Source organism: Mirounga angustirostris, unplaced genomic scaffold, assembly GCF_029215605.1.
Source record: "Mirounga angustirostris isolate CCGP_5_RB_7025 unplaced genomic scaffold, mMirAng1.0.hap1 SCAF_5, whole genome shotgun sequence".
Lineage (NCBI taxonomy): Eukaryota > Metazoa > Chordata > Mammalia > Carnivora > Phocidae > Mirounga > Mirounga angustirostris.
In genome coordinates, this window is record NW_026991713.1 from 79,277,760 (window position 1) to 79,301,626 (window position 23,867).

At 39.1% G+C, this 23,867-nt stretch overlaps 1 protein-coding gene across 4 annotated transcripts in view; it reads left to right on the plus strand.

The window, feature by feature from the left end:
• Positions 1 to 211: 211 nt before the first annotated feature.
• Positions 212 to 23,867, plus strand: part of ITPR2 (inositol 1,4,5-trisphosphate receptor type 2) — a 496,243-nt gene continuing 472,587 nt past the window's right edge. For 3 of the 4 annotated variants that reach the window (XR_010411569.1, XR_010411571.1, XR_010411570.1), the window contains exon 1: positions 212 to 624. Coding sequence is in view for 1 of the 4 variants with exons in the window: in XM_064591479.1 (XP_064447549.1) it covers positions 533 to 624 (92 nt within the window). In the remaining 3 variants the exon portion in view is untranslated. The remainder of the gene's footprint in view (positions 625 to 23,867) is intronic. The other variant, XM_064591479.1, reaches the window with a different exon arrangement.

Sequence of the window (23,867 nt, forward strand, 5' to 3'; positions counted from 1 at the left end):
CGCCCGGGTCCAGCTCCGCCCCCGGCCGCCGCTCGCTGATTGGCCTCCCACCCCCTTCACCCGGGCTCCTCTCCACCCCTCAGCCCAATGGGCATCGCCACCTGGTCCAAAAATTCCCCCGAGGGGACCGAGGGGCTCTGCAACCACCAGCAGCCGCCGGGCGCCGGGGACGGCCGCGGTGGGGCGCAGAGCGGGGAGGGGACACGGAGGGGGGAGCGGAGGAGGCGGGAGGAGGAGCAAAGGTGTTGGAGAGAAAACTTCTGAAAGGAACAGGAAACCTGCCGGGGAAGTGGCGGCTGCGGCTCTCGGGGCGCCGGGGCTGCGCACGTCGCGGGGTGTCCGCAGCGGCGGCTTCGCTCCTGGTCAGCTCCCCCGGCGCGGGGGCAGGGCTGAGCCACGACACTCGGTCGCTCAGGCCGTGCCCTTCGCCGCCGCTGTCGGCGCTGCTGCCGAGCGCTCCGTTCCGCCTCTGCCGCGGCGGCTCCCCGGAGAAGGGAAGAGGAGGGACGTCTACTTTGGAGCATGAAGCAGCATGTCTGATAAAATGTCCAGCTTCCTCTACATAGGGGACATCGTGTCCCTGTACGCGGAGGGCTCGGTCAACGGCTTCATCAGCACCCTGGGGTAAGCCGGGGGGCGCGGGCTGGGCAGCGCCCGCGCTCCGTCTCCTGAACGGTCCCTGTCCCTGCTCGCGCCGCAGTGTCCCCCAGCTCCCGCCCGAGGGTGGCCGGGCCGCGCGGCTGGGTCTGCGCCCGCGGACAGCGCCGCGCGCTCGGCTCGCTCGCAGGAAGCTGCCCCGAGCGGCAAGACTTTCTCAGCAACCTCGTAATCTCAAGCTCGGAGACATCAGAAAAGGAGGAAGTGATTCAAAAGCCCCGAGACAGGCCCTGCGAGGGAGTCTTCGCTAGCTTCTCCATGGGTTGTTTTCGTTAAAATGTTTGTTTTCCCTTAAAGATAAAGCAAAACTGCACCTCTCCCCCGGTGTGCTAGCGACCACTCTCAAGCCCCTGTCCCTCGGGGCCGGGTTTGTAAGAGCAGGGGATGAAAGTCTGTGGCCTTGGACGTAAAACTCAAGCGATGTGGTGGTGAGCCCAAGTGTGGCTTTGCCCCTGCGGGGGTTGCTCACCATCCCCTCTCCGCTGAAGTAATTTCCTTTCAGCTTTGCCCATCGGGGACTTGCCCCCCGCTGTCAGGGGCAGCCTAGGTGCGAGCGCAGCGCTGTGACCCTCAGAGGTCTCCGAGGGCTTCCTGGGTTCCAGAACTCAGACGTGCTTTTCTCCTTCCCGGGCCTTAGCCCACTGAAATCCTGAATCTGTCCTGGAACTCGGCCAAGCGCACGGCTCTTGAGATTCGAGTTGATTTATGAATGGGGGAAATATGTATGTAAACATAACATGTGCTAGTTGGTTAAATAACACTTCCTTGATTACTAGCATTTTCTCTCTGTCCTGATTGTGAATACCAGTTAGCAGTTGAAATGCACTTGTGAATACCAGTTAGCAGTTTAAACGCACAAGGCAGTGTATTTTGATGCGCAGGCATTTTTTGGGTTACCTTCTGGTCTCAGTACTTCACACTGCCCCGTCTTCAAGATTTCAGGCTGTGGAACTGGTGTTTCCACTCCTGGCTGGTCACTGTTTTCTGCTTGTAGGTTTTAGGGCACATGACTGACATGCAGTGTCCTTGGACCGTGACTGCGAGCCCTATTATAACGGGGTGGTGCCTACTCGGCAGAGGACGAGGAAGTCACCAGTACTTACACCGTTTGTGTTAATTGTGCATCTCCCCTAATAGGAGAAAGAAGGGAGGGAGATATAATTTAATCCCTTTAAGGTCACTGTTAATTGTGAAACTGAAGTGTGAAAGAAAAATATATCAATGGCAAGTGCCTGTGTTGGGTTTGTAAATCATGAGCTACAGATTGTTCCTGACAGAATTCACAGTATAAGGTCAGTTTTTGCTCCCTCAACAACATTTTGCAGATGAACTCTGCTGCACTTCGCCTTTCCCACCATAGACTCTCTAGGTGGTAGTTAAGCAGGAAATGCTCCAGGGCCAAAATGTTTAGGGTCAAATCCTGGCAAATCCGCCTGTGAATCTTATGACTCTGGGCAAGTTACAGAATTGCTCTGTATCTCAGTTTTCTCATGTCTGAAAATGGGCATAATACTGGTTTCTATCTCATAGGGCTGTGTTGAGGAAGAAGGGAGTTAATATATGTAAAGTGCCTAGCCCAGTACCTGGCACGTAATAAGCACTTATGTGTAATAAGCACTTATGTGTTAGCTATTGTAATTATCACTACCTTTGTGACTGTGGGCAATAGTTACACTTGTAGACAAAATAATAAAAAGGACTAGGAGTAGAGTATAAAACCTGGATAAATAAAGGGCCATGTTTTTGTAGTGTCTTGTTCAGCATAGATATGTGTTTGTGTACCTATACTCACATAAGGCCAGAGATGGTAAATCAGGAAACTAAAACGTTAGTGGAGTCTCTCCTGTTCCTTCTAGAGATCAAGGAACTGAGGGGAAGAGAAATGAAGTGACTTGCCTAAGAAACAGAGGACAGTCATGCCCCAAGCTGGAACTGTAACCCTGTCTCCAGATTCCCAGCAAAATGTGGGTTTCTTCCGTTACACATTATAATCTTTAAGCCTTGAGAAAAGTAAGCTCCACCTTTAACATAGCATATGTTTCTAAAAATATTTATTTGTATTCAATATTTTTTGCTGGTGATTTGAAAGTTGAGTTTCCTTAGAATGTGTGTAGTATTATTTTTCTGTTAACAAACTGAGTGTCGTTGAGGTTAATAGGACAAGACCTCTGTACAGCTTGATTCTGCGGGTACGGAAGGATCTTTAGAAATGCTGCCCTTGGTGAAGCTTGGTGCTTTGATTGGATATTCTTTTCTCTAACTTGTGGAGCTAAAGATTCATCTTAAAGTTTCTGATTTCTGTTTTAGCTTTTTATCTACCTGACACTTTTGATAGCATGATGGTTTTTAAAATTCAGCCTAAGGGAGTAGTTAATGAGAACTTAGTTTACACAGCATTTCAGGGTAATTCTTGGTAAAGATATTTGTCTGCAAATTAACATTTGCTTTTAACATTTAGCACATAAGGAAGTTTTGGAGGATATGCATTATTATCATTTAGCTTTGGGAAGTTTTGCAATCAGGTAATGAATTTTTCTGCTAAAAAAAAATTAGTTTCACTCTATGAGAGTTTAGCAAGCTCCTCTTAGAGGTACTTCCTACTAGAAATGTGGGAGGATTTTCTTGGGCTCTGTGACCCAGCTTCTAAGTTTGATTTTTCAGTCTGTGAGAAATTAGAATGCCCCAGTTGCAAAGATTTGCATTTCCTCTTTTTTTTCTCCAGTTATCCTTTAACCAATAATTACTTGATGTTTCTGAATCTCAAAGTGTTGCTGACTGAGGTCTTGTTCTCCCAGCTTGTGTAGGTGCCAGAGGGGCCTAATTGGTATTTTCTAACTTAACTGTTCATCTAAAGATCTATTTAGGAAACACATATTGATTTAAGGAAAACTTTAAATCCTATAGAATGATGATGGTGCATATATTTTAAGTAAATCTTTTTACTGCTGGTACATTTTAAGGTTGTTATTTTTATTTTTTAGAAAAGAAGGGAGGCAGTAGGGGTGCCTGGGTGCTCAGTCGTTAAGCGTCTGCCTTCGGCTCAGGTCATGATCCCAGGGTCCTGGGATCGAGTCCCATGTCAGGCTCCCTGCTCATTGGGAGGGAGCTCCTCCCTCTCTCTCTGCCTGCAGCTCCCCCTGCTTGTGCTCTCTCTCTGACAAATAAATAAAATCTTAAAAAAAAAAAAAAAAAAGAAGAAGGGAGGGAGTTTTGGGATCTGCTGTACAATTTCAAATGTAGTGGTAATTGTTTTTTCTCCCCTTTAAAATTTTCATTATCCTGAAACTTACTTCCCTGGTCGTTGCCATATGTGACACTTCATATTTCTGGGTCCATCCATTTGACCAATGGTTAGATACCATACAGTGGGAATGAGCACAGCAGAACTTCCAGGACGGGTGGGATAGAATCAGTGAAAAGGTACTGAACTCCTTCATTGTCTATCCTCCACATGGTTGAGAGGTTAGTAAATGACATGTGTGCATAAGTGTATTTGTGTGTGTGTGTGTAAGTGATTGCTTCTTCACAGGGTCTACCAAGATTCAACACCCACTAGTTAAAGTCTCAGGAAACCCTCAGGTGGCATCATGGATGCAGTGATTACAAAGCATCATAATAATCTCTTAGACAGAGTGACAGAAGATTGGACCCCTTATTTTTGTACACTCTCGCTTGATTTTGGCCAATTCAGTGAACTTTTCAGTTCCTTTGTTTCCATGTTCAATGATGGACGTTAGGTAGGGTGGTGGTATGTCACACAGTTTATAATTCTGACTTCATTCCTTGGATGAATAAAACTTTAAATGTGTACCTTTTATTGTTCCCAATTATAGTCCCTTGAATTTCCCTTCCTGATCTTTTACTCTGTTTCATGTTTTGGATTTAAATGTGTGCAGATCTGATTTATTATTATCTTTTCTGTTTGTCATTGAATTATGCTACTCTTATTATAGCTTTAAAAATCTTTCTCTTCCTAGGACTGTCTGATCAGTGAAGAGTTAAGTAGATGAAACAAGGAATGGTTATAGTCAAGTGTTATTTTAGAATAATTTGTAGGTTATCTTTAGTTTTCCAGATAGAACCCTTCAAGTTAGCAGCCAGTATTTCCTGCTAGAACTAGCTATATAAACTTAGCTTTGTTTTGGCTAAGGCATATGTTATTGTGATAAAAATATCTAAAAATCCATTGAATATTTGCATGCGTGTTCAGTGGAGAGGAAGAAGACAGTATAATCTTGAATACTCGGTTGTTTTGGAAAGTCTAAGGGTTAGTCCTGTCACGTTATGGAACTTGAAATCTGCTCAAGTACAAAGACAGTTTCTGAAGTGGTGAACATAAAGCCTATTTTAAGTTAACAGGTCGACTGTTTCTTATACTTAGAAGTCATTCCATAAATAACATTGCAACTTTTAGACACTCTCTTGTGGAGAGAGCTCAGTCAGGTAAACAACCATCCCTCCTCAAATGCCCCTGATGCTTCCTTCTGATTGACTAGAGTTCACAGGCAACTCCTTGGCCTCATTCTAAGTTTAACAGAAGATTTTTTTTTTTTTTTTTGCATAGGTAGCATATTTCATAATCGCATTTTTCCCTTGGAGCTGTTCTTGTACAGATGGAATATAGACAGAATACGATAGACTCATAATTTAAAACTGAAATTCCAGGCACAGGGTGTCTCTTCATATATAAATTTAGAAGAAGTAATAATGGACCTTTCTGATAAATTTATAGCATAATAACAGAATGAATTTTACTCCTTTTTTTTTTTTTTTTTTTTTTTAGAGAGAGAGCATGAGAGGGGGGAGGGTCAGAGGGAGAAGCAGACTCCCTGCTGAGCAGGGAGCCCGATGTGGGACTCGATTCCAGGACTCCAGGATCATGACCTGAGCCAAAGGCAGTCGCTTAACCAACTGAGCCACCCAGGCGCCCCTTACTCCTTTTTTTTTAAACACCATATCTTGGTAGCAGATCATCAGATTATAATGAGAAGTGAAAGTTTAATGATCATTCATTCATTCATTTAATGGATAAAACTGTGCCTTTCAAATGTATTGATGCCTATTTTTTGTGGTTATCTTTCTTCTCCCATGCAGATTTAGATAGGAAAGTTTTCAATATATGCCTTCAGAAAATCATAATTCTAATTAAAAAATACAAAACACTATATACGGAAAATAGTGAAAAAAATAGAATAGCATATTAATGGTGGTGGTACTGCATGGTGAATGGATAGGTGATTTTCATTTTCACTTTTGTATCTCCTGTATTCCCAGATTCTAAATATGTTTCTTTAATTAAATATTCTTTAATTAATTACTGTATTGTCAGAAGAGTTAGCTAAAGTGAAAGTGATATTTTTAAGGATTCTTCAGTTTCTTATTACTGTTGGTCAACAGTATTTATCTTTTTTTTTTTTAAGATTTTATTTATTTATTTGCCAGAGAGAGAGAGACAGAAAGAGAGAGCGTGAGAGAGTGAGCACAAGCAGGGAGAAGCAGACTGCCTGCTGAGCAAGGATCCTGATGCGGCACTCGATCTCAGGACCCTGAGATCATGACCTGAGCTGAAGCCAGACGCTTAACCAACTGAGCCACCCAGGTGTCCCAACAGTATTTATCTTAAAAAGCATAAATAAAGTATTGTCCTGGTCATGCTCAGTGAAGGAAATCTACAAACTAGGACAGTGCATGTTGCTGAAATAGATGGTCATATGTCTACCATAAACCAAATTTGTTCCTTGCTATTATTAGTATTGAAAATGTATTATGGAAAAATGTTTGACCAGTAATGCTGAGCAATTATAAATGATTGATTTAACTTAGGCACTAACTCGATAGTTTGTTTTATTTTAGAAGTCTGTTTATGCATGTAAGACGTATGCACTTTAGCATGGCTGATCTGTCGATGTTTGGAATCTAAGTAGTCACTATACTTTTATATCCTGAATCACCCTCTACAGGCAATAGTTTGTGAAGGATTTCTTTTTGGGTATGTATGATTGAAATGTTTTTATTAAGTATCCTTTTTTTTTTTTTAAAGATTTTATTTATTTATTTGACAGAGAGAGACACAGCGAGAGAGGAAACATAAGCAGGGGGAGTTGGAGAGGGAGAAGCAGGCTTCCTGCTGAGCAGGGAGCCCGATGTGGGGCTCGATCCCAGGACCCTGGGATCATGACCTGAGCCGAAGGCAGACGCTTAACAACTGAGCCACCCAGGCGCCCCTTTATTAAGTATCTTCAAAATGGATGGATTAGCTCTCTCAAAATAAAAAATTAATAATTGGTTAGCAATAGCTATTTTGTAGTTTATACCAACACATACCCACAGAAATCCAACCCAGAATTGAGAATAAGTTAAATGATGAGGTTATTTAGAAAAAAAACTTTAATCATAAAATTGAAGATGTGTTTACATCATGAATCAAGTCCATAACTTTCCTTGTGATGTGGTTTATGCTGGAGCATGCCACAGATGGAGTCATTAATTCATTCAACAAATATTTAATGAACCCTGACTATGTGCTTGGGATACAGTGGGAAGAGATGCTAGATTTTTTTTTTTTAAAGATTTTATTTATTTATTTGACAGACAGAGACACAGCGAGAGAGGGAACACAAGCAGGGGGAGTGGGAGAGGGAGAAGCAGGCTTCCCATGGAGCAGGGAGCCCGATGTGGGGCTCGATCCCAGGACCCTGGGATCATGACCTGAGCTGAAGGCAGACGCTTAACGACTGAGCCACCCAGGTGCCCCTGATCTTTTTTTTTTTTTTAATATTTTATTTATTTATTTGAGAGAGAGAGAATGGATGAGGAAGGGGGAGGGGCTTAGGGAGAGAGAGACTTCCCCGCTGAGCAGGGAGCCCAATGTGGGGCTCAATCCCGGGATCCTGGGATCATGACCTGAGCTGAAGGCAGATGCTTAACCAACTGAGCCACCCAGACACCCCAGAGATGCTAGATCTTATACTGTGTTAAATTATTATCTCAAAAACTAAAACTGTCAGGGCGCCTGGGTGGCTCAGTCAGTTAAGCCTCTGCTTTTGGCTCAGGTCATGATCCCAGGGTCCTGGGATGGAGCCCCACATCTGGCTCAGCAGGGAGTCTGCTTCTCCCTCTGCCTCTCCCCCTGCTCATGCTTGCCTGCTTGCTCTCTCTCTCTCAAATAAATAAATAAATAAAATCTTAAAAAAAACACACAAAAAACTAAAACTATCTTTGAGAATTTATAGTATGACATTCCTTTGAGAACTTGGCTAGGATCTATGGGAGTAAATGTATTGACACCTTCTTTGCTCTTAGTGCTATAAATGCCACAAGGTAAGGAACTGTCATTAAACAATTCCTGTTTAATAAATATTTGTGAACTAACTAGTGGTTACTAGTTACCATTAGTAACTAGTGATGGAGGTAAGACTGATATTGAATAACCACAACATGAGGCAATTCTTTTCAAATGTCATAAGACGATTAAAACCAGTATCATAAAGAAGTCAGAAGAGGATTCGTTGCTTCTGGCTGGTATGATCTGGGGAGGGCTTCGAGGAGGAGGTGGTATTTAAGCCAAACTTTGAAAGATCATGAGGATGGATACTTGTCTCAAATCCATACCCATAATTTGATCATATATTCTTGGTACTTTTTTCTTCCATTGAAAAAGAAGCTTGGTGAAATTTTACTGTCCATTTGATAGCTCCAAAAAAGGACGGAAACAATTTGATATTTTTGAGATATGAAAAGATAGAAGAAATGATCTAAAAACATACTTTATGCTTATTTACCAATTGTGAGAAGTTTAAATTTGGTTCAGACCCTCTAAGTTTTTGCCTCATACTGCCTGTGACTGTTCAACACACACACACACACACACACACACACACACACACACATTCTCACTTGGTATAGAATACCTTTCATAGATTCCCATGAACACAGGGAAAGACTTAGGAAGTGAACAAAGCATAATCTGAATACATGCCTAAATTCTTAGAATTCAAATGTGTTATTGAGGTTCTATCGATTAGTAAGTATTTGATCTACTATTAAAATACCCTCATAAAAAATTTCTTTGTGTGGGGGGTGCCTGAGTGGCTCAGTCAATTAAACGTCTGCCTTCGGCTCAGGTCATGATCCGGGGGTCCTGGGATCGAGCCCCGCATCGGGCTCCCTGTTAGCGGGGAGCCTGCTTCTCCCTTTCCCTTTTCTCCTCCCCTGCTTGTGCTCTCTCTCTCTCTGTCAAATAAATAAAATCTTAAAAAAAATTTCTTTGTGAAAATTACAAAATGCTGGACTTTTATTATGTATTAGTTATCCAAAACACTTCTCAATAGAGTCCTAGAGAAAACTGAAGTTTTTAATTAAGTAATTCCTAGATATCTAGCTCTCCAAGGCCTTGTGATAATGACTAATTTTAAAACAATCACTAAGAGTAGACACTACTCTTCTCCACATCTTATCTCCTATCGAAAAGAGGATTCTTGGGGCACATGGGTGGCTCAGTCGTTAAGCCTCTGCCTTCGGCTCAGGTCATGATCCCAGGATGCTGGGATCAGAGCCCCGCATTAGGCTCCCTGCACAGTGGGAAGCCTGCTTCTCCCTCTCCCACTCCCCCTGCTTGTGTTCCCTCTCTCACTGTGTGTCTCTCTGTCAAATAAGTAAAATCTTAAAAAAAAAAGAAAAAAAAGAAAAGAGGATTCCTCAAATTATGCAAGGATCGTCAGAGCTAAATATAAGAGCATAAACAAACAGAACCCACAACAAGCCAAAAAATAAAACTGGACCATAAAGTTGTTGATTGACTTTTCTAGTGGCAAATCAAAGTGTATTACAGGTGTCTCCTACTATCTGAAAGTTCACTTTATCCCATTTTACACTTACAAAAGACCTACATTAATAACCTGTCTTCACTAATTGAAAGAAATCCAAAGAGGATTTTTGCTTTTATGAAATGGTAATTGCTTCTTTGCTTTATGCCATTTCGGCTTTTGAAAGGTTTCAAAGGAATGCTCTACTTTCCGATGGGGGGTGGGTGGGGAAGCAACCTGTTTTTTGTGAAAATTTCAGAGAATAAAATGATATTCCAACTCACATTTAGTTAAATTATCTACAAACCTTGTATTGAATTGTCTTGGGACTCTTGAAAAAACAATCTATCAGTACCCTTTACTATCTTAATTCTTTCCACCTGATCTCAAAAGCCCAAAAGATTTGGAAAGCAAAATATACGTGTATATCATTTTCCCATATGGATAAAAGCTAAGAATCAAAAGTCTATAATGTATTAGAAATAAGGTTCTTTTGTTTGTAAGGAACAGAAACCATCTCTGCCTAGCTTAAGCAAAGAAGGAAATGTTAATTATAAGGATACTGGAGGAGCTCCAAGAAATTGAATGATGAGCTCAACAACTGAGCAGTAAGAAAGGCAGAAACCCAAGGCTGCTCTGGGAATCTAAATAGCAAAACTTTCTCTGAGTCCTGCCTTTCACATGACTTGGATCCAGCAATTCCTATACTCTGCGTCTTTCTTCTTAAATTTCAGAATATCGAGTGATGGAATTTGGCTCCATTTGGATTATTCGCTTATGTGAATGAAGGAAGTCACAATGGCAGGTTTGATTACCAGAGAAATCACTGAACAGGGCTCTCTGATTTCTGCCGGCTTCTGGGCAGTCCGGTATGGGAGAGAAAGAGCTAAGAGGAGTGTGAGCTTAGATCACTGCTTAGTAGGTAAATTAATAGTAACTTCTTAGTGCCTTTCTAAATAGTAAATGTGGGAAAATATATATAACATACAATTTACCATCTTAACTATTTTAAGTGTAAAATTCAGTGGCATTCATCACATTCACAATGTTGTGCAACCATCACCAGTTTCCATTTGCAGAACTTTTTCATCATCCCAGACAGAAACTCTGTACCCTTTAGACAATCACTCTGTCCACGTCCCCTCCTCCTCTCTGTAACCCCTAGTCTACTTTCTGTCTCTATGAATTTACCCATTCTAGGTGCCCCACATAAGTGGAATCCTCCTTTTGTGTCTGGGCTTATTTACTAAGCATAATGTTTTCAAGAATCATCCATGTCATAGCACGTACCAGCACTCCATTCCTTTTTATTGCCAAACAGTATCCTATTGTAAGGACTTAGCATGTTGTGTCTCTCTATTTATCAGTTGAGGGATCTTTGAGGTTGATTCTACTTTTTAAGTATTATGAATAATACTGCTATGAATAGTCTTGTACAGGTTTTTGTGTGTATGCGTATGTTTAATTCTTTTACTAGGTATATACCTAGCAGTGGAATTGGTGGGTCATTGGTAACATATTTAACATTTTGCCTCAGTCTTTCCTATTCTCCTTATCCTGCTTTACCTTCCCCCCAATACTATCTTATTACATACCATATAATTTACTATTTAAATATCCATTGTTTATCGTCTGGCTATAAACTCTTCGAAGGCAGGGATTTTTTGGTTTTGTCACTGAGTATCTCAAGTGCTTGGCTCCATAAATATTTAGAATATATATATTCTCAAATCTCTAAGTAGCTGTTAACATCAGTCCTTCTCTGGAAAAAAGTCAATGTAATTGTTCTTCTTATTAAATGTTTTGAGAATCCATATAGGTAATTCTTTTAAAACAGATGAAAATTGTCATTAGTTTTATGGTGCCATTAAATCTTATTTTAATAGGTAGTTTAATAATCTCTTGGGTCCTATCTCTGTACTTACTGGCCCAACATGTGATAAAACCTACAGTCTGGAAAAAATAATGTATATAGCCTTATTTAATGGTTTCCGTGTTATAGCCACATTAAAGAAAAGTTGATATTTCTGAAAGTTCAGTTTTGTTTTTAATGTGTGCAAAGGGTGAATTTGTAAGCATTTTATGAGACAATTTCTTACTTTAAATCCGCTCTTTCTCTTTGTGGATATTATATAACACATGCACAGAGACATTTTTTATTTTAACTGCTATTGGCAAAGAAGTTTAGTTGGAAATAATTTGCTAATATGAAACCAGAGAATAGTTGGGGAATTTATTGAACTTAAGAAAAATAAAAGAGAGCATATGACAACTGGTAATTTTTATTTTTGAAATTTAGGAATAAGTTCTGGAAAAGGATAAGCATTTAAATACAGGTTGAAGAGAGCAAGTTGCAGTATTTTTTTTCTTCATTAATTTATATTCCGTCTATTGACTGAGTCTGTTAGAATGTGCTTTGACTCAAGCTTATTCCAATATATACATGTTTGGCCATTCTCTTTAAGAACTTAAAATTCTCCAGTGTTGTTATTTGCTCTTATTCTTGGAATCTTCACTGGTAGCAATGTACAAATAAGAACTTCTTTGAAGTGTATTTGCATATAGGACAGAGAAATAAAGTGAAAAATATAGATATGTACAAATTACAAAATAATTTAAAAAGTAAAACAATGTCATTCTATTTCCTCTCATTGTAATGTGCCATGATCTTCTATGATAGGTGTTTAAATTGTAATATCTTTAGAAAAATACTTTTGAGGTGAAAGATACAAAACATTATTGGGGTTTTGCTGCATTTCTGTAATGTCCAAATTAATTTAGTGGAAGCACATCATACCAATTAAAGACAGTGACTTAAAAAGTATATTACACAAATCACCAACATAGTTACATTAGGGATCCAAAATAAGTTAATGATTTAAGGACTAGTTACTTGTGTTTGGCTAAAGTGTTCAAGGTCATTACTGATATCAGGGACATAACTACTTAAACATTTGCATTTCAAGTAGATTTTTGTTTTCAACCATGTTTTCAAAGAGGCTAATTTCAAACCTGGTGTGTTAAAATAGGCAGGAAATGTAAAGGAAGGAATTTTGTTGTACTAAAGACTCTATAGTTGTGGCTAGAAATGGTAAATATTGTGACATTTTAAGTCAAATTAAGCCTCATTGTCAATGAAAGTTATTTAAAACTTAACTAAATTAATCCATCTCTTCCATCTCTAGGATTAATAACAAATGAGAAAAGGGCCTTTATTTACCTTTCTTCCCTATTTACCTGGCAGGACATGATTTAATAGTTGAGTTCCAATTCTAAACTCATGTGAAGAATGAGCCTCCTTCCCTGATCAGTACAAATGAAGTCATTGTTATCTGTTAGGGTGAAACCCAGTGCTTATTTCCAGTCTTAGCTGCTAAAGAATCTCTCAGAAAGTCTTTTAAAATATCAAATTGCAAGTATAAAAACACTGTTATTATTGAGGAAACTGCATAAAGAACTGTTTAGGTAAATAGTCATGTAGGAGTTTTGAGAGGCAGTAATTACTTTGGGAATAGTATATAAAGTTATACTGTGACAGTTTTCTAAAGAGTAGGTCAACATTCATTTTGCACATTTTTTTTTTTTCTGAAATGGAAGTTGTAATTAATGTGATAAACTCTAAAGAACTGATGCCAACTGCATCATTTAGTTTGAGCTCTGTCCAATTTAGCAAAATGCATTTTTATTTCAATTTCTATATCAGAGACTGCTAGTTACTCCCTCAAATTCATTTTTCCTTTTTTCCATACTAACAGAAGTATTTGAGTTTGTGGGTGCCCAGAATAAAGACCACATTTCCCAGCCTCCCTTGCAGCCAGGGTGATCATGTACTATACTTTGAGGTCAGGCCTTTAAAGGAGGCTTTTGCTGCCATCTCCCCTTCCCTCCCCTCCCCTCCCTCCATTCAGTTAATTGTAATATGAGCAGGTAAGAAGCCATCTTGAATCATGCTGATGTGACCAATATATTGGGAATAATCAAGCATCAATAAATGAACCTGTTCTCTGGACATCCTCAAATCCTGGCTTGACTATATTCTAGCAGAAGATGGAACTGGATAGGAAGACAAAGGCCAGATCATATATTCCCCATTAGGTAATGTGAAGACGTTGAAGGATTTTTAAGGAGAGTGAAATGATCAGGTTTTGCTCTAGAAGGATCAGACAGTGGTAAAGAGAAAGAATAGAATGAGGTTGCAAATGGTAGGCATAGGAGGAATCAGGGTCTAAATGAAGCAGCCTGAACCAGGTCGCTGTACTGGGGATGAAAAGGAACTTGTCTTAGAATCACTGAAGGGACAACATTGTTTCACTTTAGACCCAAAAAGTTTTCCAGATTAAAATATTCATTGTGACTTTTGAACGCTTTATTTTAAAAATGGAACACATAGACTTGAGAGTTTCTCTTTCATTTGCTTATGTATGGATAAAAGGTCATTAAGCCCAGTGCAACTTCAGGCTTTTCTGGACTCTGAGATACAAGCCTCATCTTGTTCCATGCTTTCTTCCCTGGTTTTCTGCTTCGGGCACAATGCCTCTCTCCCCTCCCCCCTGCCCGCCGCCACCTTTTTTAGTTGCATATACATTCTGAGTTCCTTCTTACCACAGGGCCTTTTTATATGTTTTCTCATCTGTCTGGTAGGTTTCCCTGCTTAAACCTTTACCTTTTACCTAATTTATACCTAACCTATTCATCATTCAGATTTCAGCTCACTGACCCTTCTGCAGTGAACTTTTCCTGGTCTCCCAGACTGTGTGAGCTCCTTTTTTGTATGCTCATATAGCACCATATTTTTTCCCTTCAGAAAATTTATCACAGTTGTAGTTTTAATTTTACTTAAACTCTGTAAGGGCAGAGCCCGTCTGGTTTTGTTCACAATTATGTCCCTAATGCTGCATACAGTATCTGTCAGATAATAGGTACTCAAGAAATTCTGAGTTTGGTTCAGACAAACCTGATTTCAAATTACATCTCCAGGCTTCTTGGTATGACCTTAAGAAGTTACTTAATACTGAAACCTCTATTTCTTTATCTGTAAAGTGGGATTATTACTTAGGTTATACTATTGCCATGAGATTAATGGCAATTAACATTGTGAAACACTTAGTAAACATCAAACCCTTAGCATCAGGCACCTAAATTAAATAGGTAGAAACCACTGTTATTACTACTACTATTATTGTTATTACACCCAAAAAATCAGCATGAGTCTCTTTGTGGAAGCTTGGTTGAGTTCATAGTGCATGGATGTTGAAAGTTCTCCTGCATTATGTTTATAAAATTTTGCAGTAAACCAATTTAAGCTGGTATTTGTTTAATAGGCTGTTCAAAGGCACAGTGCCTTATCTATTATTTATTTTGGTTTTGGCTTTTTTTTCTTCCTCACTTTGATAATGCAGGTTACTAAATTGAAGGCACTTATATTTATCTTTTTTTTATTATTTGTTTTTTTTATTATGTTATATTTATCTTTTATTAGTGGTTTGATGCCTGCTATCCTTTTGATGTAATGCAAACACCTGAAGTGTATCAACATTAGTAATAACCTTAGAATTGCTTGGCATATATATGCCCTATCTTCCTTGACTAGAATTTTAAAGACAACCTGTTATTTTAGTTGCTAACATTTCTTCCCTGGTAGAACATAGTGGTAAAAGGAAACAATTCTATTTTATTTATTGAACCAAAAAACAAATGTTTGCTTTGGAGCCATTAGGGTAGAGATTTTGCACAATTTTCCACTGGACAGCTTCTCTAGTTTCCTATTGGCCAAGAACTCCTAATGAACATCTGTGACTGGTAGAGGGATTAGCAAAACCATTGATCTAATTTGGATAATTAATCAGTTTATAAATAAAAAAATTTGCCTAGGATAATCTTGTTAAATTTTGAATAGTGACTAATCAAATGATGATGGTTACTTATCCTGGGAATACTAATGATTTTTAGACAAAATCATAGGGATCTGAAAGGCATGGAGAGTGTTCTTACTGCTGCCTCTTGGATATACCTAATGAACAAAAATATGCAGGCTCTAGCTTTCTTTTAATTATGCCATAAAAGGAGATTTTACTATCACTGGAATCTTAGTGTATATATATGCACACAAACTGTTGAAGAATCCTTGTAAATAAAAGCATTAAAGGAAAACACTTAAAAACCCCCTCTTTATAAACTTTTTTGAAAGTTTCTCTGTGATGCTTCCTTTCAGCTAACATAAATTCCTTTTGTTGCAGTTTATACCAGTTTGCTCTTTCTAGTCCTACTGGAGTAATGGATAAGAGCTCCAAACATGTCACTTTCCTTGTTATGACAGAACTAGTGAATCTGAAGACCCTTTATTAATCAGGGTGCAAGAAACTGAGGACCCAACTGGAACAATTGTCAGCAAAGAGAACTTTGTAATCAAGGTAACCGAAGAGTCTAGGCATAGCACTGTTATAGACTCTATGCCTTGATTCTGTTTTATCATGAGCGTTGTTTCCATCCTCAGGCAAGCTTCCGCCTATGGTGACGGCATGGCTGCTAGCAACTTCTGCCTTACAGTACCCTATCCTCTTACACCCAGAGCTGAAAAGAGTGCCTCATTTCCTCAGACCCCAGAAGGACAGCAGTCATCACTGTTGCTCGACTGGGATAATGGTCCCATCTTCAGCCAAACATTGTGGCTAGGGAATGAGATGCTCTGCTTACAGAGGTGACATCATCATGCTCTGAGTGGGAGAAGAGCCCTTCTCCATTATTCTGTCAGGGTTCTGTTGCCAGAGAAAAGCCATGGACACTGGAAAGGCAAAGACAACACGTGCCCACTGCAGCCAAATAGGATTACCCCTTAACTTCCAGGAAGCCATATTTCCTATGTCCTTTCAATCAGATTTTCTTTTTCTTTTTTTTTTTTAAGATTTTATATATTTATTTGAGAGAGAGAATGAGAGAGAGAGAGAGAGCACATGAGAGGGGGTAGGGTCAGAGGGAGAAGCAGGCTCCCTGCTGAGCGGGGAGCCTGATGCGGGACTCAATCCCGGGACTCCAGGATCATGACCTGAGCCAAAGGCAGTCGCTTAACCAACTGAACCACCCAGGCACCCCTTTCAATCAGATTTTCAAATGAGAAGACTTTAATTACCTTTCGTGCTTCTAGAAGACTATTCTCTTTCCAGTTTAGTACTTTTGGGCTTTTTATACTAGCGCTGTTTCAGGCACAGTTTACTGCTTGATGAAAAGGAGGATTATCTGAATACTTCTACATGCTGTAGTAAAGCCTCAAGTCTGGTCCAGTCTAACCTTTGGCATCAGCTCTTGAAGGAAGGGACTCTGAGGAAATCAAAGGGTGGAGGTCATGGTGTGGGGTCAGAGGGAAGGCAGCAGTTTATTGCACCTAAATAATACTTCAATAATGTTGCTACAAAATAAAAAAAAAGAGGGAGTTTATGAAACAGACTTTTTCAAAATAAGTACATTATTCATTAGCACATGAATAAACATGATTTGAGACCTGAATCTTTTCCATGAAATTATATACATGAGAATCTCTATTTCTTACAGTACATTTAATTGTGAATGTATTTCCTTTTAATGTAGATAGCTTTTGTTTAGGCACGAGTAGCTTATCCACTTGATGGGGTAATTGTGGCACCTAATGTTCACACAGTGTACATGAATTAATTATTATTGTGGAGATGTATAAAAAGCAGGATTTAAAATACAGATTCTGAGATAATAAACCATTAGTTCAGATCTCAAAAATTAGAAAATTTTATTGCAAAAATACTTTCAATTAAAAACTCCCCCGTAAAACAAATGTATTTTGTGCCAGAGCTAGATATGAATTATGATTCCTAATTAATATGTAATATTGAAATGTGATCTTTGTGTAACCATTTCAGAAATGGCACAGTAAATTTTTCTATCTCTTAAAAGTCTGTCTTCAACTCATTTTTTCCCTCCTATTTTAATATTTAAAACTTGGGTCCACTTTGAACTACTGAAGAAATTGGTTAGTTATGATACAATTATCTAGAAATCATATTTAATTTCAAGGTTGAAATCAAATCATTAAGTAAATAGATGTTTGATAATGAGCTTTTAAAGGCAATGTGGATTTTGGAAAAGCTGTTGAAGTGCTCAGGTTTGAATTCTATTCTACCTTGAAGAGGTTCTGAGAACTTGGACAAAGTATTTAATATCTGAATTCGGTTCCCCATCTTTAAATTGGGAGTACTAATTATATGTGTCCTCTGTTCCTCAGTGGTTCTTTGGGGGTATGAAATGATGTTATGTCTGTGTGAATGTTTGGAAAGCTATACAGGTACATGCCAGATATTTTAAAAATTCATATATATTTTCTTTAAATGATAACGTCCTAAGGAGGACACCTAAATCTATTTACTAGCATGAGTTGAATCATGTTACACATTTAAATATCAATGGTTTCTTTTTCCAGATTTGCTATAATTTAAAAAGCCAGAAAATGTTTCGCCTATAAAACATTTCCCAATGTTTTCCCACTATTGTAGCAGTGATGTAAATAAAAAGAAAATGTTGAGTTAGTTACATAACCCAGTATTTTCTTGATTTTATTTTGTGTTTATTGATGAAGGAACATAGAAATAATTTAGTTATACATAAATATAAAACATATATATAATTAAATATCTTGTTTTAGGCAGCAGTTTTATTATTTATTTATTTTTTTAAAACGTTTTATTTATTTGAGAGAGAGAGCAGAAGCAGGGGAAAGAGCAGAGGGAGAGGGAGAAGCAGGCTCCCTGCTGAGCAGGGAGCCCAATGCGGGGCTCGATCCCAGAACCCTGGGATCATGACCTGAGTCCAAGGCAGATGCTTAACGACTGAGCCCCCCAGGTGGGGGCAGCGGTTTTAAAACTACACTCCAAGTATCATCTGACTACAATTCAACAGATCAATCATGGTATTTGGAGTGTCATTAAGGTATACTTTTTTATTAATTTTTTTTTAATGAGACATGAGAGAGGAGATGAGATACGGATTTAGGGTTTATTGATTGTTAAAAAAGACATCTGGTCAAGCTGTTTCTTCTAACTCCAGCGTTCAGGGAAGTTTAAAGGGTGAAATAAAAAATAAATAAATAAATAAAGGGTGAAATACTCAGCACAATTATGTGTGTAAATCAAGATATCCATAAATTAAAGGAAATGTAACATTGAATGAGGGAAAATAAAACATTTCCTATCACATCCTTTCTTTTCCTGTTTTTAAATTCCAAGCCCTTTAAAGAAAACTTTGCTACTTAGCAGTTCTTCAGGCCCTGTTTGGAATGCTAATGAGTCTGGCCTAGTAACAGCCCCAGCACTGCCAAGTTCTTGGAATTTAGATTTTTCTCCAGTCATGGAAGGGGCTTTTGATTGGTGTGTGAAAGGAAGGGAAGTCTGAACATCCCTTGATGCTGTGCTTGGAAAAGGGAAGAATTACAGAGGGTGGACACGGGTAAAGTGGCGATCATGGCTTTCTTATATTTAGAGAGAATTCAGTGGTTTAGAATATTGAATAAGGCAGGGAACCAAAGGGATGTCATTTCATTCACTTAACATTGAAATACAGGACACCATGGGGGGAAAAAAACTCTAAGGATTTTTGGAGACCATTTACTGTAGGGACTATCCGTCCACTTGCTTTGCGAGAGGAAACTGAGAAAGGACCAGGGAGTTCTCTTGGTAATGTGCAATCTCCATTCAGAGTGCATCTTGCGCCTTCCACAGACCTTCTTCTGACAGGACAAGAGCAAGGGCCAAGGGGGACCATGAAGGTTTTTTATTCTTTATGATTTAGGATAATTTCTCCTTATCCTGGCAGAAGACGCCACCATCCTGCACGGATGTGGTCTCTCATGACAAAGCCCTCAGTGTACAACCCAGAAACAACACATAGTTGAAGAATTGTTTCTCTCCTAATGGATGTATTTTTTCCATATGATTTGTTATTGGGCACAGCATTATGACTTAGTGTGCAGATCTAGAGGAACTTGAAAAAGAAAAAGCTGAAAGCTGTATTGGTTTGTGGGAGAGGGTGAGTATATTACAAAATCTACATGTGTTTCTTATCGCATGTCCCGTAAGATAGGGTGACCATGGAGGTTTGTCTTTTCCTTCTTGATTAGGAGTTTGGCTGGAAACCATCAGTTTGGCAAGATAATTGGACCCTAAACACAGTTTCTTAAAAAGATGGTTTAAGGGGCGCCTGGGTGGCGCAGTCGATTAAGCGCCAGATTCTTGATTTCTGCTCAGGTCATGATCTCAGGGTCGTGAGATCAAGCCCCGCTTTGGCGTCCGTGCTCAGGGTGGAGTCTGCTTAAGAGTCTCTCTTCCTTGCTCTCTGCCCTTACCCCCTGTGCACTCTAGCTCTCTCTCTCTCTCGCTCTCTCAAATAAGTAAATAAATCTTAAAAAAAAAAAAGGGTGGTTTAAAGAATATTTTGAGTAAGTTTGAAGCTTGACATCATAGAAGAGAAAGAATGAGAAAATCAGATACAGGTAGATAAGAGCACGTGCTATGGAAAGACAGTAGCTGGTTTTATTCATGGGGCAAAATGGCTGCTGATGACATTGTTCTCTCACCTCCTCCAGGAGGCCAGAGAGTCATACCGTGTGGGAGGGGGTTGGGAAATCTTACTAAAATGTCAGGTGAGATCGTCTCTCCCTAGGGAGACATCTCTTATTGAAGAGTGAAGGTAGTGCGTACCCGGTAAATAGGAATCGGTGAATTATCTGGGCAGGATAAAAAAAAAAAAAAATCATTGTGGACATTTGATTACTTGGTCTTTAGTTTCACTCCCAGGAATGGCAGGAGGTTCAGAAAGAAGTTGTTTTGCCTTGAAAAGCAATCTGCTGTTGGACGTCTCAGAGTAGGAAAAGCCAAGATGAAAGCCACCAAATCAAATTCTTAGAGGAAATTTTTGTGAGAAAATTGTTATAATGAATCAGCCGCTGTTAAAACATCTCCAGAAGACCATTTTTGAGTAAGGAAAAGCAGTGACGCTATTTCCTGTTTTTTTTTTTTACCAGATAGACTCTGATCAATATCAGTTTAGTAGAAAACCATTTTGCTGATGAAAAGGAGATACCTTTCCTTTTGGGTCCAGGAAAGACAAGTGTGAAACAGACAGCCTATATATATATGCTTCAAAAGGAATTGGAAAGTAGGTACTGAGATACTCCCAAACATTCAAATGATGGTCAGACTGCAGAAGATGATACCTTTCTTGAGCTTGTCTTTGTAAAATTATTTGCCTCTGATTTTAAATACTGTAGATGAAGCTTATAGCTTCAAGAGAAGCTTCTCTAATGTTAATTTCCCCTATAACTTTTCAGAATTATTGACATTTTGAATTTTGCAACTTGATTGCTGTTTGGTTCTATTAAATTATAATGAGGAAATGTTCAAATTCAAATTAAGTTGCTAAGGAAAAAAAATAAAGTTGTCTATTGATGATAGTGATGATAGCTGGACCCTTTAAAACTTAATGGTGGGGGAAGTCCTCCCTTTTATTTTTTTAAGATTTTATTTATTTGGCAGAGAGAGACACAGTGAGAGAGGGAACACAAGCAGGGAGAGTGGGACTTCCTGCCGCGCAGGGAGCCTGATGTGGGGCCCGATCCCAGGACCCTGGGACCAGGACCTGAGCCGAAGGCAGACGCTTAATGACTGAGCCACCCAGGCAACTCGGAAGCCCTCCTTTTGAAGAGTGATTTCTTTGCTTCCCATTAGATTTTTAAAAAATCATTGAACTATATGTTGGCCACAAATAGCATCCTAAGAAGACTGTATGTGATCTACAGGAGAGGGTCTAAATCCTCTTCTCTATTCAGCTTTTAAAGCGCTAATATTTGAGATGCTTTCGAACTTATTAGGGGTTAAGGCAACCAGCTATTAGCTATTAGTTTTGTTTCTATAGAAAAAAAGAATTATTAAAGGAGTTAGCCTCATAATATATTTTAAAAGAGAGTGATATTTCTGTGACATGCCTGTTCCATAAAGTGTGTCTTCTCTGAACAAAACTGTGCTAAGGTTAAGGGATGAGAATTTCCATAAAAACTTTGAGGTGTCTCGATCCTAAGGTATGCTTGTGCTCTAAGAGTTTTCCTTAATCTTGTGGGGGTCATATGTCACTTTGAGACTGAGGAAATTCATGTTGCAACTTCAGATGAGTGTACAAAAACACAAGAGTTTACATGCATTTGATGGTGTTCAAGACTCCCTGAAGATCGCCTGTTGGATCCGAGCTTGGCAATGCTTGTGCTAATGTGCAATAATAGCTCTTCATTAAGCTGGAAGCTTTGGGTTTGGTTTATATTGGACTCTGTTGTTTCCTCAATGCCTAGCACAGTGCCTGGCTCATAATCAATGAATATTTGTTGAATGAATCAGTGACAAAATGGACATATTTTATTTTGGACATATTTGGTGTGTGGTTCATCTAATCTGGATTTTCTAGTTGCTTATACTTTACCAGTTCTGTACTTTATAGGACCTTCATTTACTTCTTTTGCAAGGGATAGAAACCCAAGTAGTTTAAGCACAATAGGAGCTCTTTGGTTTGCATTACTGGGGAGTCCAAGAGGGGGTTCTGGCCTCAGGTTCAGCTGGGACCAAGGGTTCACTTGAGGGTACCAGGGGTTCAGTTGAAACTAGGATTTTGTCTCTCTTTTTTCACTTCTTTCCTTCTTGTAGGACTTATTCTCTGGCAGACTTTTTCCATTCATGGTGGGGAAAAATGATTTCTGGCAGTTCTAGGCCTACACTTTCTCTCATAATGCTTGATTTTAGAAGGAGATAGAACCCTCCCTTTCCTTTCATTGTTCATATCTGCTTCTGTAGAGGCACTTTGGCCCTGCTTGGGCTATGTTCTCTCCTCTGGACCAAGCACTGTGTCTGGTGTGATGGGAGAGAGAGGGGGCCCGCCTAGGTCTCATACTCTCTCTTGGGTGGTGGAGGGATCCCATTGTTTCTTAACCATGCCATCTTAAGAGTTATTAGGTGGGAAAGAGTTATTAGGTGCCTCTTCTAAAAGAGGCAGGATAAAACATAACAGATGTCCAAGGCACGTTTTATATGTGATAGTTTAATTAAGGTTGATATTGTGGTCTTAGGATGTCAGTGGGTCCATTGAGTGTCCCTTACTGAACAACTGGTTTTCTGGATATTATCATCAAAACATTTAGGTCCTCAAAGGAAGGACCTGTGTCTTTTTGAGAATTAGGAGAATAAATACCAACATTTGTGCAAAGGGAGGAAAAAGTAGGAAAGCATTATAGGAATCTTGTGAAACATATCATAAAGCTGCTTTCTTCAGACTGCAGAGGCAGTAATTTGGATTTACCAAATGTGATGTCAGGTCTAGCTTTAGCTTTTCACTTGCCCTGTGGTGTCTCCAGCAGGACATTGGCATGGGCTGAGCATACCGTCCTTGGTAGGGCTCATAAATGGAACCAGTGCAGGTTAACTTTGGGTGGGGAAGGAAGTACTTTGAAATGTATGGGTATTATTGAAATAACTTTCTATGTACTTTATTACAGGAGAAAACACTCAGTATCGATGACCAAGATTCCAAATGACTGTAATTTCAATTATTCTTTAAGCTCTATTTCATTGGTTTTCTAATAATTCATATATTTTTCTTTAAAAAGAAGAGTATTTTTTTAATAATTATCATGAAGGTTTGAGAATAACACTTAAGACTCAGATACATTCAAAACTTTAAGATATATTTAGATAAGTTAAGATGACTTAATATTTAACGGCATAATGCTCTTAATTTTCCGTTTGGTCCATTGTGGACTCATGCTGAGCAGGAGACTATTAGTTCCTTGATAGAGTGCTAACTTTTGAAACTTAGATCTTTAATATGTTCAGATTCTCACCCTGAACTGTTTTTTTGTTTTGTTTTTTAAAGATTTTTTTATGTATTTATTTGACAGAGAGAGACACAGTGAGAGAGGGAACACAAGCAGGGGGAGTGGGAAGGGGAGAAGCAGGCTTCCCACCGAGCAGGACCCTGGGATCCTGACCTTACGCTTAACGACTGAGCCACCCAGGCGCCCTGCTGAGCTGTTTTTCATGTTCAGTAACTAAATGTGAATTTATCTGGACTATTTCCACACCTTTATTATTGTTTTTTTTTTTCCTTGAAGTCTTAGTTAAGAGACCACAGTAGGTGGCCAGTTGTATTTGTTTAATGAAATGAGTGTAGCGTATATCAGTGTGCCTAATGAGCAGTGGGTCTATGTCATTTTTCCTATTAAATATCATATTTGAATAACATTTCTCACCAAGAAGTTGAGTAAATTTAGATTTACTAAATTAAATAAGTCATTATTATGTGTTTTCTCTGCACCAGGCACTGCTTAGTTTTTTGGCTTTGAAGTACTTATTT